The sequence below is a fragment of the Cyrtonyx montezumae genome, unplaced genomic scaffold, assembly GCF_038088225.1.
Source record: "Cyrtonyx montezumae isolate F1298 unplaced genomic scaffold, pur_monq_1.0 scaffold_4, whole genome shotgun sequence".
NCBI classification, from domain to species: Eukaryota; Metazoa; Chordata; class Aves; order Galliformes; family Odontophoridae; genus Cyrtonyx; species Cyrtonyx montezumae.
In genome coordinates, this window is record NW_027072045.1 from 10,982,102 (window position 1) to 11,001,129 (window position 19,028).

The following is a 19,028-nucleotide window of genomic DNA, read 5'->3' on the forward strand; positions in this document are numbered from 1 at the left end:
CAGAGCTGATGTCCTGCATCAACTCAGTGATGGTATTTAGAAAGCACTCAGAGGGAGCATTTGTACCATGCTCGTTATTGCAGAGCATCCTTTGGGAGTTACAGAAATTTCTAACCCCAAATTTGGTAGAGGGCAGAGTCTCTGGATGTTTAATAGCTCCTAATGGAATTCAGCAGCTGAAGGTAAAGGATGGTTAACCAAGGTTTCTTAGCGGGGAAGAAACTACTCTTCACATCCTTCAGAGTTTGTTGAACACAGTGCAAGAGATTATTGGTAACTTAAGAACAAATTATTCTGCACAGTTATGCACCTTTGGTGTTTCTAACTGTATCTCTTTCTAGTTTGAGCATCCAAAGGACAAGACAAAATCAAATTTCTTCACCTAGGAAAACTTTTGGTTTTGTAGGTCAGAGCAGCCCAGTCCTGAGTAGGAAATCCTATCATTGATTTCAAGTAGAGAAGTTGTAAAAGAAATTTGGAGGCTGTAGGGCTGGGAATTGCAGCAGTTTTAAGGTATAAAATCACTCTTTTGGTATGTATCCTAGATGATAGCTGAGAGGACAAGGGAGGAAAATAAAAACTTGGTTCTCACAAGGGTTAATAGCTTGAACATTCCCACAGGAAGAGAGAGAATGCAGGAAGTGTTACTAGTCATTACTAGGAGGAGAAAAAGAATTATTTTGTGGAATTGCATACAAAATAATGAAAGCAAACAAAAATACTGTATCCAGTTTAGAAATAAAAGCCAACATCCAGCTGATTTTACTATTCCTTGTCAGCAAAGTGACAGTCTTCCAAAAGAGCTCCAAATGAGCAATGTCACCTGGTAGCTATGCTCACAGATCGTACAGTGGTCCTGCTTGTATCTGAGACTTCAGTGTTCTTCTGGTTTGACTTCATGTGTACTAATAGCAGTGTTATTTGGAGACCATGTTTCAAGCACAGCCTCACATTGCTGCGATGTAGTTAAACGTTCATTTGTATAGTAAAGAAGGATTTAAATTACTTTCACATCTTCAAACAGATCTGTCATAACGGGGTGCTTTGTTAGGTGCTGCAAATATTTCGAAAACGTTTTGACGTAGGAAAGTTAACTGTTGCCCTCAAATGGAGTGAATTATGTCTTATTTTCTTTCCCTTGTTAACTGACTTGAGTATCCCTGTATGTTGGATCAGTGAATTATATGCGACTGTCAAAAAGACCTCCCCTTGCCAGGAGGCTTTTGGGAATCCTTCTCTATCAAAGCTTCTATGCTGCTTTATTTTCTGCCATCAAATTTACTATTTATGCTAAAAGAAATGTGGAGTGGTTTTGGTTTTGCTTATTTTTACTTTAACAGCTGAGAACCGTCTTTCCCAGGGAAGGAATGTCTTTTCAGCAGCTCAGCTCATTGTAGCAGCACCATGGGAGATTAAGAGCTTTCAGGGAGAATTAATCGCCTTCACAGACTTCCTCTTGCCCTCACTCCAGACAGGTTAGAGCATTAGGTGAAGAGCGTGCTTCACCGTGATTATCTCATAGCTTTAAAATACAAATAGCAAGTGGAGCTTTATGTCTATCAGTAGTGACCACTACTGCTGTGTTTGTGGTAAGATTACAGCTGCCTGTGAGCAGCAAAGGTGGTTTGTTATGGAAGCCTGGAAGTGCTCACCCTGCTTTCTTTGAGTGATTTATTTCGGTGGCAGTGCATTGTTTTTGTTCTTTTCAATGGTATTGAAAATATTCTTTAATTATGTATTTATTTAGAAGTCTGTTGGAGAGCTTCAGTTTTAGAATCTTCATTTGATATTATCCATAATGAAAGGTTTTACTTTCAAGCTCACTTGAATCTAGTCATATAATACAGTGTTGCTTTTCTTTGCTCGGTTTTAATTTAAAATGCTATGTGGCTTTGGATAATGAAAACCATTTTTAACTGCACTGTGCTGGATGTGCCTCCACTGTTCATGAAGAATTGAATAATACTCTTTTGTCCTGTGGAGTGTTGAGACAAGCACAGATGAGTTCAATTCAGATGGCTGAGGTGGTTACAAAGCCCAGCTGCCCTGCTTTCCACCATTTGCTTTCTCTGTGGCAGCAATGGCTGACCCATGGAGCAGTCCCCTCACAGCCAGCTTGTAGCCTGCTCTGTTCCAGTAAACCAAGGGGGACTTTAAGCCACTTTAATGTACTGGGTCATTAACTGCAGCAGCTCAAGTGATGCTTCCTGTGTAAAGGATTGGAGCTCGTGTCATGGCTGCTGGCTTTGGAGGAGAGCAGATGCCTGTAGGATGCTTGAACTGCCTGCGTGGGTAGGTGAATATCCTCTGCTACTGATTCAAAGCCTGCTTGAGGAAGTCTTTGTGCTCTGTAATAGTTGCAGCCTGGTTGTAGGTAACTACTTGCAGAGTGCTTCTTCTGTGGCTTGATGGCTCCAAACAGCTCACCTCTAACTAAGGAAATTTCCTTCAAGAGTTTCAGTTCTTAATCGCATCTGTAGAAAAGACTCTACAAGAAGCATTAAAACAGATACTATTCTTGTGGTTTCTGTTTCACCAGGATTGGCAGAAGACCAATTCCTAATCTTTTATCTGTTTCTGAAAAAGGTACATGGTGAAAACAGGATTAGGAGCTGAGATATTGATTGGCCTGTGCTGGTTCTGTTGAACAAATTGTTTGGGTGGTTTAATTGGGAGCTATTCTAACAAGCCTTGGCTGCTCTCCGAGGTGGGCCACTTGGGAGGGAGCATACAAAATGGCTTGGTTTTGGGTGGTGGCAGCTGATGGAAGACTGCCAGCTTTCCTTGGTTTCTCTCCTCCTTTTGGGATAATACCTTGCTGAGTTCACAAGAAGTCTGAGGATAACAGTCATGTTTGAGTTCTTGCTACAGTCAGGAAAGGTAACATTGATAGAAGGAAGTCAAAGAAACGCCTTTATTTGGATACAGTGGTGCCTTGAGTACTCTCAGAAGGACTACTTTTGTTTATTTGTGCTTGGGTAATTGCCATATCAACTTTATATTTTTGCCTTTAAAACAGAACTCTTTCCCAGAGTAGTGTTTCAAATAGTAAAATTAAATCCAACTCCCTTTGTTTTACTGTGCTTTTATTGCCCTTCTTCAGAGATGTTTTATAGTGGCAAAAGGGATATTTCATTCTGTTAAGCTTATGGACTTGGTACCTTTCTTGCCTTTTTGAAGTCATTACATGGCACTGAAAATTAAACATAGAATGAGATGATGTTTTTCTAGGACTTTGTATTGTTTCTATCAATTGTTTGTCACAATGCTTTAGCAAAAGTCATTTTAATCCTTAAACATTTGTACATCTACTGTCCGTTTGGAATTGTTGTGAGCTGCGTGCAGCCACAATGCCTGCCATTCACCCCTTGGGTCTTCACTGCACAAAGTCACTGTTATCTTAATTGGTGACAGCATATCACCAACAGTACCAGAGCGGAGCTGCAAGCACTCCCAACGTAAGGGCAAGTCTTGCTTTTGCCAGGATGAGTCACTGATTAATTAACCCCTGGGATGGAGAGGCTTCCTGTGCCCATTCAAGAACCACTCATGGGAAGATACTGTTCTCTGGCAAAATACAAATTGTTTCAAAGCATTTTTATCAGCTTTCTGAGCATTATATTTATTGACACTATAAATCTACGTGTAACAAGTTTATAAACAGGAAAATAGGTACACTGGATTGGGTTGGTTAACATATGTCTTTGTTGCAGGAGAAAAGAACTGCTGCTAACACCGTGGGCTGGGTTTAAGAGCTCAGTACAGAATTATAAAGCTGAGGTTGTATCCATGGGATACATGTCTGAGAGAAGTGCCACTAGAATTGAGTAGTTGAGCAACTATAACAGCATAAAAGACAAAATTTTACTGTAGTATTTCCTGTTTGGGAGTGGGACACTGACTGGAAGTGCTTCTCCTTACTCCAACTGATTACACATTAATTCTGATACGTGTGTATTGTTTGGTGTGTGATCTCTGTATGAGCCATGAAATCTGTTGGACTAATCTTTTGGGTTTTTTATTTCTGTACTGGGTATAGGGACGTTGCAAGCATCGGGGTATGTGAGACTATGAGGAAAGAAGAGACTTGGAAGACTCAGTGTGTTATAAAAATGCATGTGCTAAGTGAAATAGAAGTTCAAACTGTATTTTTGCTTGGAGAAGTTTATGGTTTACGTTTTCTATAGATTATTTAGAAAGAAACTGGAGAGCTGCCATATGGAGTGGTAACAGCCTTGCATTAATAAGATCATGCAGTTAACAGCTTAGTTTAGAAATTTCTTCTGATGAGTGACTGCAATTCAGCAGGAGGAGAAGTGTGTTTCCTGGGGAGATTCGAGCAAGAAAAGGAGAGTGAGAAGAGTTTTTGAATAGGCTTTGCATATGTAAAAGGATTGGGTTGGGAAAACCTGCCTGTTTGGGGGGGGACGACACACATAAATGCAGGTGTCAACAAAAATCTTCAGTTTATTACTTAAAATTGAAGTGCCTGGTAGAACTGAGGGCTTCAAGTACTCCCACCATCTCACAAGATAAGTGACCAGTCTAGGAAAGGTCAAAATGTCACTAGTCTTTAATAAAACTAAAAACAAATAGAAAATAATTATAGTTGTCATCTGCAGTTCTTTTCACAGTGTAAAGTAGATGTCAGCAATGCTCTGGCATGTTGTGCTACACTGATTTTTCAGGCCCAAATTAAAGTTTAAGTGTGAAAACAGAAATGAGGCAGAATCCAAGCCAAGTTGCTTCCCAGTGATGCAGGGTGCTGTCATGATGTTCAATCACGTTGTCTCTTTAGCAGTATCTATAAGCATCTTGTGCAGAGCACAGAGGTCACTGACAGCCCATAGAATGGAGCTTGCTTTCTCTTTGTAGACTGTGGCTTCCTGCTCTCAGCCCTACTACACACTACTCAAAATCAGTGTGCTTACCATGTTTGCACCACACCTGTAAGTGGCTGATGTCCTTTTGATGGTAACTTGTAAAGGTTTACAGGAACGATTTAGCTACCCACATGGGTGTAATAAAAAGTATATTCAGCCTCAAAATCTCTACAGGATGTTCTGGACAAACTGTCAAGGTTGGATGCTGTTTTTTTTTTTCTACCTGAAACCAACTGCATGAAGTTGAGAATTAATCTGGTAATGACAAAAGATAGCAGATATTGGACAGGGGAAACTGAAGGGGTAAAAAGGAAAAGTAACTGTTACAAAGTTATTGGAAACTGCGTGCTCAAAACAAAGAAGAGCTTGTTGCCTTTGATTTATTTTTTTGAGGGGGTATAGAATGTAAGCCTTCCTATCCCCAGTAAAGTCCAGGGTGAACAGTGAGGGGAATATCTTATGGACGGGGAAGGGAATGATGGGAGGAAATGGGAGTACAGAAGAAATAACTAATATCCCACAATCTCACTTATGAAGTAGTATGGATAGAGACTACTCTATCTATCCATAGATGAAAAAACTGTCTCATTTGAAGTTGTGGATACAAGGCTGTTGAGTTTCAGTCTTAATACTTAATTAAATTGTCAGAAGTGCTATTTTTTGTCTTTTATATGCAGAAGCAAAGGTGACATTGTATTAGTATGTTCCTATGACACCTCATCAGCTCTGTGTTGCTGTTTGTAAGATCATATGCCAATTTTTTATTACTTTGGAATGTAGAGCAGCTTCTCTTCATTCTGTGTAGACAATAACTACATTTTTGTTTTTCTTGCATTCATAGGTTTTGAATGCAGTCTGAGTCCAAGCAGTATGAAGAAGAGATACCTTCCCTGCTCTGGGGGTTAGATCCCGTATTTTCTGCATTTGCAAGACTCTATATTAAAGATATAAAAGAAATGAGAGAATCTAAGCAAGTACCAGGTATGTACTTCTGTGTGCTGATTATGAGATGTGCAGAATTGTAATTGATTTATGTTGTGCTTTTCATCCAGGGGTTTCAGAATGCTTCATGGACAGTTATTTTTCCATACCCTGAAACTAAGTGACAGTAGTGCCTTTAACAGTTCCAAGAACAGACTGTATACCTTGTTTAAAGAAATACAGGTGAAAAAATGAAATGTGTTAGTTCTGTAGGCTTTTCTTCTTGTGTGTGTGTGCGTATACATATATACATACACAAGCTGGCTTACATTAAGATAGAGTACTTCCACTGTGCAGTAGTGCTTGTTATATTCTGACAGTTCTAGAAATGCTGGTCCCTACTGGCCATATATGTTATATCTTGTCACTCTTTCCACAGTGCTTGAGGAGGGCTTTATGCCTCTTCTTTTTATTATGACATAATATCAATTAGTTGATGGCATATTAACATACTGTAAAAAATAGATACAGATTTTGTTTCCTTAATTTTTAGTTATGAAAGACAAAACATTCCTTGTATATTTGGAAAACTTGATTGTAAATTCTGGCACCTGGGCTGAATCTTGTACCATGCATTTATTTCCTAACCATCACTGGCAGTTGTATTCTTTACAGTCTGGTTCTGCTGATCTTCAGCCAATATCACCCATATGTGTACACTGTCTAGAGCACTGAGGGTCTGACCTTCAGTTTCTGTTTTCACTATAAACAATCCAAATGGACTGCAGTGTGATCCCTTCTGTGGAAGTGACCATTATTTCAAACCCAAATCTGTTGAGGTGTAGAAAAACTGAGGAGGAAGCCCAAGAAACTAAGAATTGATGATGAAAAGCAGGAAACCCTAAGCAGAGTGTGTGTTTATTTTTTCCTCCACAGGGGGGAAAAGTACATCTGTTTGGGTCTTTGAATAAGTCCCATCCTGTTGGTTTTGTTATTATTTATTTTTCTTTACCAGCAAGGATAACAACAGTACCACTCGTGTAGAAATGAAGGACTGGTGGCTTTCTTCTTTTTTACAACTACTCTTGTGTTCATTGGGACTTCACAAACTTTTTTTTCTTGAAGTCTTTTCAGGAATGGGGCTACAGTCTGTTGGTATTTGAACTAGAGAGCAGTACCTCAAGGCTTTCAGAAAGTCTGCAGTCTTACTGTAGTACTGGGATAGCAAGTGCATCTGATAAAGGCTATTCCTTTTATCAGAGACATTTTAATTGTTATTGAACATAACACAAAACAATTCATGTGTTCACACATACAAATGCACTCAGAAGAATTAAACCTATGAGGATCAGTAAACATCCTACAAAAGTAGTAGCCTTTGAAAGCACAATCCTATATGCTCTTTTGTTCATCTCTACGTGGCTTGAATTTTTTCCTTCTCACTTCCTTCCCATTCTTTTACTTGGGTGAGTTGTCTTCTGCCTCAAACTGTTTCAGTTGTGTTGATTTTTTTTTTAAGATGGTCCTAAGGAAGTGGTATCTGTCATGTCAAGATATCAGTCTTTAAAATTGGTGCATGTGAGCTTTCTTCACTTCCTGTGCATCTGGCATTCTGCACAACTAAGCTTGCTTGCAATCCTGTGTCATTTTCTAACCAAACTTGAAAGGCTAAAATGAAAACTCAGATCAGGCATCCTTTACTCTTGTTTAGTGTCCTGGTGCTGTGTGTGTACCAAAGAGGACATCTTTTAGCATATCTCACTCATTGGCACAATGGAAACATCTCTTCTGGGGAAGGAGGAAGGTAGGTGTTTGCTGCCAGTGTTCCCTGCCTTTAATGGGTTTGTTGAAGACCAGCTGGAGCTGATTAGCCATGAATCAGTCATTAAGTAAGGGTAATTAAGAATGAATGAGTGCAAAACAGAGTTGTACCTAGGAGGAATAGAAAGAAACACATGCTAAATGTTAGCAGATATTCTAAGGGTGCTTTTCCTGAATTATGGAGCAGCCTCCCCAGGAAAAAGGTGGGATCCCATTCACTGGGATTGTTTATATCCTGACTGTATGAATTGCCAGGAATTTACTGTATGGAACAATTTTGCAGTGGCTCTGAGGAAATGAACTGAATGACCTAATCAGTTTTTTCTTTCCATTTTTAAGCATTAGGATTTGATGCAGCAATGACTAATCCCTTAAAAGAACACAGAGGAAAACAGTAAACATGTCCAATTCCTCTCCTGCTAGAAATGGTGACAAGAAGGCTGGAAAACCACCCAGATAAACACAGCAGTTGTGTTGACTTAGAGGCCTTGAAGTGAGAGTGGGTGTCAAGCTCAGTTGTAACACATAATCACATCATGGAAATGTGTGCAGAGCTATCATGCAGTACAGCATTGTGACAGCTCATCAACAAGCAAGGGAAGCTACAAATAACATGAAAGAAGGTAATAAGAATTAAAGCAATGGCAATCACCTCGTTGCTTGGTGATGGTAATGATAGGACCAGAACTTGCCTTTTCTGTATCCATAGTCCCCCTAAAGTGCAGCTGTGGTTTCCTGTTGTGGTAACAGCATGTTAATGTGCATGTTATTTGCTGGGTTACTGGAGTTTGATTGAATGCACCTACACAGGGCTTCAAACATGTCGTATGTTTTTATTACTGCTGATTATATAAACAGATAATCTGGGAAGAGAAAAGCTCCCTCAAGTCATCAAGTTCAGCAGCTTCTGATTGATATGTAAATGTCATCTTTCATATGAATTCAGGTAGTTTCTCAGAGAGTGAGGGGTAGAGTTCTGTGTAAGCTTATGGGGATATAGAGAACCAGTTCTAGCTGGTCACTGTCATTTGCCAAAACTCAGCTTACTAAGTGTGACATGAATATAATAACATGTTGCTTGTTTGCACATGAAGAGATTGATGTCTTTGCCCCATAGATTTGCCCTGAAAGTGACCCCCACCTTCCCATATATATGGTTTTGTAAGGTTTAATGAATGTTTATATACACTGGGAGCACCTTCATTGAGAATTTCTCTAACAGTGTTTATTTGTGTCCTGATAAATGGAATGAGAGAGAAGTGGATAAACCTGCTAAACATTCTTTATACTGCACCTAACCAGTGACTGCATGGTTTTAAGATGACTGCAATAGATGTATCCTTGAAATATTGCAGTGGACTTGTGTCAGCAAAACTCCTGTTTGGGACCTGCCTGGCTGACCTTTGACTTTTTCTGAAACTGCTGTTTTTGTTTCGTATGTGAGGAAAACTAATTAATGGCCAGGCCCACTTAGGGCTGCTGGCAATGTAGGACAAGTTATTTTTGGATTTTACATTTGATTTTTTTTTTTAATACAGAATGTTTTTGTGAATCCCTTGCTGCAGTGTTTCTCTTTCCCTTTGTAAGATTTGCCACAGTGCCTTGAGACAAATGTTCCTTTTTGAGCCCCTTGAGTTATGTAGTTTTTAGAAGGCAGTTGTTGAACATCCCAGATAGCATCATATTTCAGTAAAACAACAGTATTCCAAAACTGAAGAAAACACATCGGCTGAAAACTAGACTGGGATTTAACTAGAGCTTGTTTCCCAGTTATTCTCCTGCTCGTGGACTGTGAAGCTTCAGTGTATGTTTCCATCAGGGTTTGTTAAAAACATTTGTCACGCTCTTGAAAGAAATTGCAGTATGCGGCAATCTCAGAGCCCAGGGGACTTCCACAATACTGATTTCTCACTGTTTCCTGAACTTAGTTTTGTATTATTCTTATCCAAGTCATCTTTATAGATGCACAAAAATAGCTTTGAAGGGACATTTCTAGAACATGTTATTTCAGAAACTGAAGCTTAGGATACCATTCATGATGGCTGCACACTGTACTCTGCAGTGTGAGAGGGTTGTTAACCCCCACACTCCTCCATGCCCTACCCCATGTTCTTTTAGAAATAAAAGACAGGATTGTGTTAGTTTTCCTTTAGGAGGCTCTGCCTTAATCAGGAACAGCTGCACTGTGAGTAGCTCCAAGTGCTTCCATTGTATTCACTTATTTATTCTGAAGACTGTTGAAGTTGTTAAAAATGAATAACAAACAGAAAAACTGAGCCAAACAAAAAACCTCCTAAAGCCCACAGTAAACAGTTCAGCACATCCTGTACAAGAAAGCAAAAGGCTGACAAAGTTCTGAGACTACAGTAGCACAATTTTTGTATCCTATATAGAGTTGATACTTTCTTCTTGTGTTTCCAGCGTGTGCTGATTGAGGGGATTTTTCACAAGCGTCCATCAATTAGGGTGCATTAAGTGTGTGAGGAAGTCACATTTGTCAGACAAACCTATCTAAGGCAGGATGTTGAAGAAAAAGTAGTTATTCTCATCATGGATGTTTTGTGTTTAGGTATCTTCTTCTATAATGGACATCCAGTGAGACAGGTGGATGTTGTCGGGACAGTGGTTCAAACTAAAGAGAGGGAAGCCTTTCACAGTTATGGAGGTAAGAAAAGTTTCCATCTTTGTTTTTGCATTTATCATCCCTCTATTCTTAGTCACTGTTAGAATCTAAAAGTTACCTTTTTTGATCCTTGTTCTTGAAATAAATCTACTGTTTTTGTAGTTGTTGTTATATGATGAATATGCCCATCTCAGAATACTTAGCAAGCTCATGTTTCTCTTCACTATTAAATAGAGAAAATAAATGGCTGAAGCTGAAGAACTGATTTGGGGTCATCTGGAAGATTTCAATTTTGGCCATTTCCTCGCCGCTGTTTTTCTTTCACATCTGTGCCTTTTCTCTAGTCATGTATAAATGGTTTTAATGATTTCTGTGAGAAGCTACTTCTTCCTTTTTTGAACTTTAGAAATCCTTTCTGGCTTTGTATGTTTTATCCTGTGTTGGGGACAGGTTTTAGTGGCTGTCAAGGGCTTGTTTATACTTAATTGCTACAGTGTCTTAGCAAATCCAACCCAACCATCCCAGTGCACACCAGCAGCTCAGAGTTGACTCCTCCCTCTTGCTTTTCTCTGTTGCATTCGGACTGTTTCATTAACTTGGTTAATGACAAATTAAAAATTGTCATAACAAAATAACAAATGTGGTTGTCTGCTGAATGAGCAGACTCTGAAGTACTGGTGGTAAATTTCAGAAGGTGGGGGAGGATGGAGTGTCATCTCACAGTAGGAATGGAGTGTAGCTACTTAAAGTTGAGACTGCTCTACAGAAATGTCCCTGCAAGTTTATTAAATAGGATATCTTCTGTGTTTTTTTTCCCCATCTAATTTGTGTTATTACTCTGCTGTTACACTGAATAACAAGTTGATGTATTTTAAAGCTGAGTTGTTCTGACACTTGAAGTAGAACAGACTGAACAAGTGCCTGAGTTAAGAAACTATGAAACTGATGATGTACTGAAGTGTTGAAACAAATCAAACGTCAGCAATTATTGTGTTATTGCACTGGTATACAAATTGAGATAGTTTCATAAGACAGAGGAAAACAGAAGCACAATGAACTAGGCAAAAGCAATTTAATGGGCAGTTCTTTCCCTTTCCCGTGCTAGCCTCAGCATAATGTAAAGCCTGTTGGAAATGTTTGATTGGAACTGAAAATGAAGGAATAGAAATAAAAAGAAACTGGAAACAAAAAGAACTTAGTGTTAGATCAGCCAGCCTTTAAGTACAGCTCTCAGCCTGCCTTCCTGCTGTCCTTTCACATCTAACTCTGCTCTTTGTTCCAGCAGTTCCTGGTTTGAATTCTCAGGCTACCTGCCAGGGTGCCTCTACTCAGCCTGCCTTCTCTTTTGGGCAGGCTGGTTCCAGCAGCATAAAATTGTAACTTCTCAGACAGTTTCCTGCTTGTAACTTCTTGCATTTCTCAGTTCAGCGGACTCTGGTTAGTGAGTCACAGAGCAGGTGTTGCATCAACTGGACTACTGCTCAGTATTTGCTCACTTTCCATCTGCTTAAAAGTGATTTTCAAAGCAATTACCCCTTTGTAGTTTTTCTGTGATAGAGAACTGAAATATCTTTGTGTCACTGCCTCCGTTTTCCCCACTCACTTCCTAACTGTCTACTTCAGAATATATACCTCTTATTTTAACAGTCTTAGGTTCTCTCCATGCTGCAAATCCATACAGACAGAGCTGATGGCAATGTAATTATTAGAAAAGAGTGAATTAACTCTTTCCTGACTAATAATTCTTTATGCTGTGCAAAACAGCACATAAAATATGACGTTTTGATTTGTTTGCTAATTGCTCTTATTACGATCAGTTAAGAAAAGGATATCTGATTAAAGCCTAGCTTTCAACAAGCTCATGTTTTTAGCTAATGCACCTTTCTGACCTTTTCTTTCCTTTTTAAGAAAACCAAACAAAATCAGATGTGTCATTTCTTATTCTCCAGGACCATACTGGAAGGCTGAACACTTGCCTTAAAAACAAACAAAAATCTCACTGGAATCTCAGTAGACTCACATAGGCCCTACATAAAGCAAACACTTTTTGTAATGAAGAAATCAACACAGTTATTAATCTACCAGGTAACTTTGAGTGGTCTGCTTCTCAAACAGTTAAGTGTTAAGATGGGTGAGATAATGTAAGAGGTAATAAGTAAATACAATGAAATGCAAGGAGGTGAGGAAGGATAGTGAAGGGCACAGGAAGTTTTCAAAAGCCTGTAGATACCCGGAGTGCATTTAAGATAGATTTTAAATCTGATTAGATCATGTCTAATTAGAATACAATTGCAATAGTTTTCATTCACCTGTGGTTCAGGAGTTATTTTTGCTCAAAGGTTTTATTTGTCATCTTTATTTCAAGGCCTAGCTCTGCAACCCCAGTTCCTTTTGTGGTCAAGTATAGGTCAGTCTCTCTAGGGCTCCATTTTTAACTGCTACATTGATGAGGAATAATCTGCCCTCCATAGGAAGCATGTCTGTTGCAGTTGGTCTTTAAGGGAACATCTACATATGCAGTAAAATAATTGTGAAATGTTATTTTACCTGTTTCTTATTGTCACTGGTGGCTTGATATGGTGTATGGTGGCTCTTTCTCCTCCTAAAATAGTTGCATTTTATCTGTACCAAAGAGAGGAAGCCCTCTTAATTAGATTGATTACACTAGTGCTGAACTAAAGCTGCTGAAATAGCTGCAGATGCAGGAGCACAGGAGGGGGATAGCAATGAAACAACCATACTTTTAGTGATGGAATTTGGGATAGCCTGCGTCTTGTAAATGCTGTTTGCTATTAAGAATGTGTCTGTTCCAGAGTAGTTCAGCATACCTACTGAGAAACAGGAAGACAAGACAATGACTTGAAATTGGACCCTCAAAGTGAGAGATTGTTTCAAAACATATGAGACAATGCAAAGGCATTTTGCTTTGATGCTGTGATTCCCAGAGGAAGTAACTGCAGGTACCAATCAGTACCTTCCTGGTAAACACTGCTGATACTTTTCTAGGTTTGAGGTTTTTTGTTTTTAGTTTAGGTTTGTTTATTTGTTTGTTTTGATAGTGTCTGTTTTTGTGGATCTGGTTTGAGGAGCAGAAGAAAATTGTGGACTGTTATTTACGAAGAGTGGAATGTCAGTGTTGGAGGCAGTGACACTTGGGGTGCAATGTGCCTGGAGTTTTAGATGGACTGGAAATGTGATCCTTGCCGTGGTTTGACAGGCACCTGGTACCTTTGCACTTAGAGGATGTTTGCTGGGCAAGCTGCCCATATGAAGTCTCTTGATCTGTAGAACAGTTGATTCTTCTGATAGCTTCATAGTTTTCTTTGCTCTTTTTTTTTTTTTTTTCCTTTTCTGGTGTCTTGAACAATACAGTGCCTAGGGCAGGAATCACAGAACTTATTTTACCTAGGTACTAGTAAGACAGGAAAAGCCAGATAGCTGACATGCTCAGGAGAGGGTAGGTGTTAAGCTTTTTAATACGGAAATGGCTTGCATACCACTAGTGGTACCTTAAATTAGGAATCCTTGGCCTAGGGCAGAACCATAGGCATCTCCTCTGTTCTTTCTGGATATGGCAGCTGCCTTTCTAAGCTCTTAAATGGGAAAGGCCAGCAGACTTTGCAATATTAGTGCAAAAAACTGTAGCTGGAGATAGGACAGTTGAGTTACTCAAATCTATTGAGTTACTCTCTCCTCACTCCCCACCAGTCCTGATGGACTGTTTTCTTATCTTGATATTAATGCTTCTGTGCAGTGTGCTTTATTCCCTATTGCAATTTGTTTAGCTTCAACTTTCAGCATGGATTATCTTCTGCCTCTTCAAATAATTACAAACCTCTAGTACACAATGTATGTAGTGAATCATCATCATTTGTCAGTATTTGATTTTTTTATTTTATTTTTTTGAGGAGATAGCTGTTATTTTGTGTACCATGCACGTAGACGTGTTGTCTAGCACTGAACTGTTCTGCAAATAAGTTTGGAGATTATTTCAAAGCCATAAGGAGGAGATGAGCCCCCACTTTCCTTTACAGACTGATTAGAATGAGATATGCAAGGATATGACTGCTAAGAATAGCTACGTATTTTCATTTCTTGGAACATCACTACCTACTTTCTTATTCCCTGTAATTCTTGTGGTTTGCAATTTATTTGTTTTTTTCTTTTTCAGTGGATGATAGTACTGGTGTTATAAATTGCATCTGTTGGAAAAATCCCATGGTAGCAGAAAGATCTTTAGCAGGTAACTTATTAAGTAATTCCTCTTTGTGACTGTACTTTTTGTTTATATCTTAAATAATTTAGTAAATGATCTCACTTGCAGAACAACTATATTCTACAGCCTGGGCCATCTTGAAAGCTTCGTATTACTTTTTGTGTTGTTGCCAGTGGTGGTGCCAATCAAAGCACTGCATTATGTCTTGTCATGCCTTTTCCCTGTTAGCATAATGTATTTCAATTCCATGCTGTGAAATTTTTCAGAGAATCCTCTTCGTACAGTTTACAAAGCCAGTCAATTGACCACCAACTTGATCTTCATTTCCCACCCTTGTGATACAATGGTTTCTGAGTTCCTCTTTTTTTTTTTTGTTAGGGTTCATATTTTCCTTGTTTATGCATATGCTATCAGTGTTGAACTCAAAAGTAGATCTAAATGTAGGGGGAGCATGCTATTGGCCTTTTGTGATTTGGACTGTTCTAAATGAGCAAAAATTGTGTATTTGAGGTGAATCTGTTTTTGAATCAGTAAGAGAAGAACTCAGTAGTGTCTGACTTTCCCTTTATCTTCTTGTATATCAAAGTGTGAAATAATTTCTACTTTGGATATTCCTGAAAACCCCAATGGTAGATCACAACTAATCAAACCCACTGAAATAAATGCTATTAGTGTACTCTTCCAGTACTATATGTGCATAGAAAAGGCAGGGGAATGCTTGATGTAGAAGTTAAAAACTGTTGATATCTGTAGAACAAGCACATCTATTCATGCAGATAATTCATTCATAGTAACTTATACTTAACATTTTCCAAAAAAGAAATGGGGACTCACAGTTTTTTTTTGTGAAGAACATAAATTCAAGGAAGACATTGCATGAAATAGTGGTTGACAGAGTGAGGGCACAGAATGCTTGTTTCAGCTGTGTACGTTATTATTTTATGTGTACAATAGTGCTGACAGAATATTATTTTATTCATGAAAATGAATTTGTGTCAGGTAATGACAACAGCTCCCAAGAGGCATAGGGCATTTTCTTCAAAGTTTGCAATGATGATCAGAGGTTATTAGATCATTATTCAGGTTTTAAATTATGAAGAAATTACTCTCCTGCAAAGGTGTGTTACATAAAAGTGAAGGTCTGTCAAGTTGCATTCATCTCAGTGTATTGCATCACATGAATGGTTTGGCCTCACCTCAGATGATTCATGCTTCTTTTATATAAAAGTTCAGCTGACCTTTTTCTTTCATCTTTTTTTTTCTTTATCCTCTTTTAGTATGACAAAATCAATTTTGTCAATCTCCATTCACGTTTCAGTTTTTCAGTCTAACTGTGACATCTCTTCCCTTTTACACCTTCCCCAGGTGAACTATTTAAATAATGTAATATTATTAGCTAACTTTGCCATCCAGAAGTTTTGCTACCCAGCATGAATGAAGCCTGGGACCTTTCCCCTTTCTAGCAGTATGACTACACTGATGTTTAAGCATTTGGCCTCCATGCCATTTGCTTTTCTATCTCTTCTTACAGATTGTCCAAGCACTCCCAGCAGTCTTAAAGTGCATGAACAGATGAAGAAATTCCAGGAAATACTGAGCCAGAAAATCAAGCTGGAGATTGGAGATGTCATCAGGGTCAGAGGTTATGTCCGGACCTTCAGGCAACAAAGAGAAATTCAGTCTTCATGCTTTTGTGAGTGTTGTCCGAAGGACTCGAGTTCTATATGGTTTACTGAACGATTTCCACTTTATTTTTTTATGTCTCTTTAGAAAAATGAGTTCTATATCTGTATGCCTTTATTTTAGTTTTAGCAATGCAAGGTTAGAAAACACACTGCTTAATTTGTGGGACTAGGCTACCCGTAGAAGAGGTATTCCTCAAAAGTTTATGAGGTTATTATAATGCATATGATATTATCATCCAGATATTATGATTGGATATCTGTGAGTGCTCTTCAGGTTTCTTTGTATTGAAGTAGAACAGCCAAAACTCATATTAAAGAAAATTAAGACCCTCTGTGTCACACTTCAAACAAGAATATTAACTGCTTTGAAGAAACTGTTGTTTGTGGCCCACATAACCCATTCCAAGGGGTTTATTGTCACATCTTTACATTAAAGCCTGTTTTCCCAAACTTTCTGGCTCTACAAAATGCCTGAAAATTATTCCCCCTTTTGAGTCACTCAGAGATCTGAGTGTGCTGACCCTGTACCTCACAGCTTCTTGAGTGGCAATCAATTATGGATATCCTAGGACCTTCCAGTTGTATAACATCTTTTCTCCTTAGTGTCTGTGCTGTTGTATAATTAGGGAAGCCTGTCTTTTGAAGACCTTGTGTAGTACTGAGTTAAAGAAAAAAATCATTTTTTCAGCTCTTGCTAAAATCTGAAAGGGTATTATGCCCTTCTTTCCTAACAAGGAATATATAAACCATTGAAGGACTGGTAATAAAACCATTGTTTCATGGAAGGAGGCTCACGCAATTGACGTGGCCTCTGTATTGCTTTAACACCAGCACAGATAAAATCCCTCACTGTGTGCTCACTTCATCTGTTTCAGGTAAAATACCCAGTTCTCAGTTACCAGGCAAAAGCACAGTCTGCATTGCACCATAACAGATCATTTTTCTTCTTTTAAACTGTATAAGTGGGAGTGACCTTTGTGGTTTGTTTTTGTTTGTATAACAACAGCAACAAACAAAATCTGTCAATTCAGTACTGGCATGTGAAACTTCGTTGTGCTGCCTCAGGTATGCTTGTTTAAAAGCCAAGTACATCTGTTCTTTTTGCTTTCAGATAAAGTGGACGATCCTGTGTGTGATGTTCAGATTTCAAGAATGTTGGAGCTTCCCTGCCTTTATCGAGAAGTTTATGATAAGCCTTTCCAGAGCCCAGGGGCAGGACAGAGGTAAATGTGTTATCCAGACTGACTTAAAGGCAAAGCATGAGATTCTATCATTGCTTATTTGTTACTGTAATAACTGTGGAGGAAGATAGACCAGAGTCTCCCTGTGACTTATACTCTGTACAAGCATACAGTAGCAGCCTTATTTTCTCCTACTGATAAGATCCCTGTCCATTATCTGAGGAAAAGAAGTAAAAAACTCAACCAAACTGATTAATAGAAAGGTATTAAAATAATGTGCATAGATAGACCTCTTGCATCTCTTACAGAAAGGGAATCTGTTCAGTGGGTTTTAAAGTGGTCTGCTTTAGTTAGGAGTTTAGATTCAAATTCTTTTCTATTTAAGGACAGTAAAATTCTTTCTGGTATTTTAAAAGCAGTCTGTCAGGCCATCTTTAGATAACTGTTCTTAAAAACTAGTGTATTTCTCAACTTTTGACCTATTCTCTTGTATTTTTGAAGTGGCCTAGAAGGTCTGGATTTCTTAATCCAAACACTACATGAGAAAGTGAGAGACTTCCTACTAGAAAACAAAATTCAGACCTTTTACCAGCAGGAGTTGGAAACAATTCATTCTCTGGTATCTCTAGCTGATGGGCCTAAATCTAGTCCCAGCTGTCAGGTGAGTGGAAGCAATTGTTTCTACATCTTTATTGGGGAAAGCAATGTCGTTTTTCAAAGTCTAAACAACCAGCTAAGAAACTAATGCCTTCAATGGATTCAGAAACTACAAATGCCTTGTCCTCATTTAGCTTTCTGCATAAATTATTTCCAGGGTTTGAGCAATCTTGTCACTTGGGATGTTTAAAAGTGGAGTGAAGAAAGCTACAAGATAATTTTATTGTTAAGGGTAATCTTGTATGTGAGCTGAGTAACCTTAGAATCTAACTTACATAAATCTGTGAATAATGTCACTACTGGAAAAAGAGATCCTTTTAAGGCACTATGGCTATTTGGAGTAGATGTCCCCAACAGGAAAGGGGAAGAAAAATTCTTCATCTTATTTCTCATTTGAAGTTCAGTTTATAATATAGATGTTGCTTTCAAAAGGAAATCATAATGAGTGAATGAAAAATGCTCCCTGTTAAATGTATGTGGCCTTGTGGAATGCCATGACTGAAAGGATCAGAAAGTGGGATTTAAATGAAATCTGTTCACGTGCAGTTGCATGTAACCAAATGGATAAGAAGCTTTCCAGTGAAATAGTATGCTCTTGATGAGTTGCAAAATGATAGAATAAAAAATGTTTTGTAAAATGGCTTAATATTATTCGTTGTTATTTGGATAAACTGCAAGCCAGGTTCTCATCTGGAGTAGAGTGATAGACTTCTGCAAAAGTAACAGTCATGAATTTAACCTTGTTACCAATGGCAACTTCAACGTTTAAACCAGAGTACTGTGACTCACTTGTTTACTTTCTGGTTTTCTGTAGAGAAATAAATCTACGGCAGTCATTTTCAGTGCCTGATTCTGACATACATTGTAAAGATAAAATTGCTATGTTATGTTAATAATGTTTAATTCTTAAAAAGAAACAATGAAAGCCAGTCCACTACAGATGAGGCTAAATAATAATGAGAACAATCTCTGTTCTTGTTTGCCTCAATGAACTGATTCTGGTAACTGCTTCTTTATATTTTTCTTTTATTGTTGTTAAGA

At 38.4% G+C, this 19,028-nt stretch overlaps 1 protein-coding gene across 4 annotated transcripts in view; it reads left to right on the top strand.

Annotated features, from left to right (window-relative positions):
• Positions 1–19,028, top strand: part of STN1 (STN1 subunit of CST complex) — a 37,634-nt gene that overhangs the window by 7,161 nt on the left and 11,445 nt on the right. Inside the window, exons 1-7 of one of the 4 annotated variants that reach the window (XM_065746200.1) lie at positions 2,268–2,292; positions 5,725–5,864; positions 10,195–10,290; positions 14,420–14,491; positions 15,996–16,157; positions 17,261–17,372; positions 17,832–17,991. In XM_065746200.1, coding sequence (XP_065602272.1) covers positions 5,732–5,864; positions 10,195–10,290; positions 14,420–14,491; positions 15,996–16,157; positions 17,261–17,372; positions 17,832–17,991 — 735 coding nt within the window. In that variant the 5' untranslated portion in view covers positions 2,268–2,292; positions 5,725–5,731. Of the gene's footprint in view, positions 1–2,267; positions 2,293–5,724; positions 5,865–7,524; positions 7,609–8,048; positions 8,249–10,194; positions 10,291–14,419; positions 14,492–15,995; positions 16,158–17,260; positions 17,373–17,831; positions 17,992–19,028 lie in introns of those variants that run through there. The other 3 variants (XM_065746201.1, XM_065746199.1, XM_065746202.1) reach the window with 3 other exon arrangements.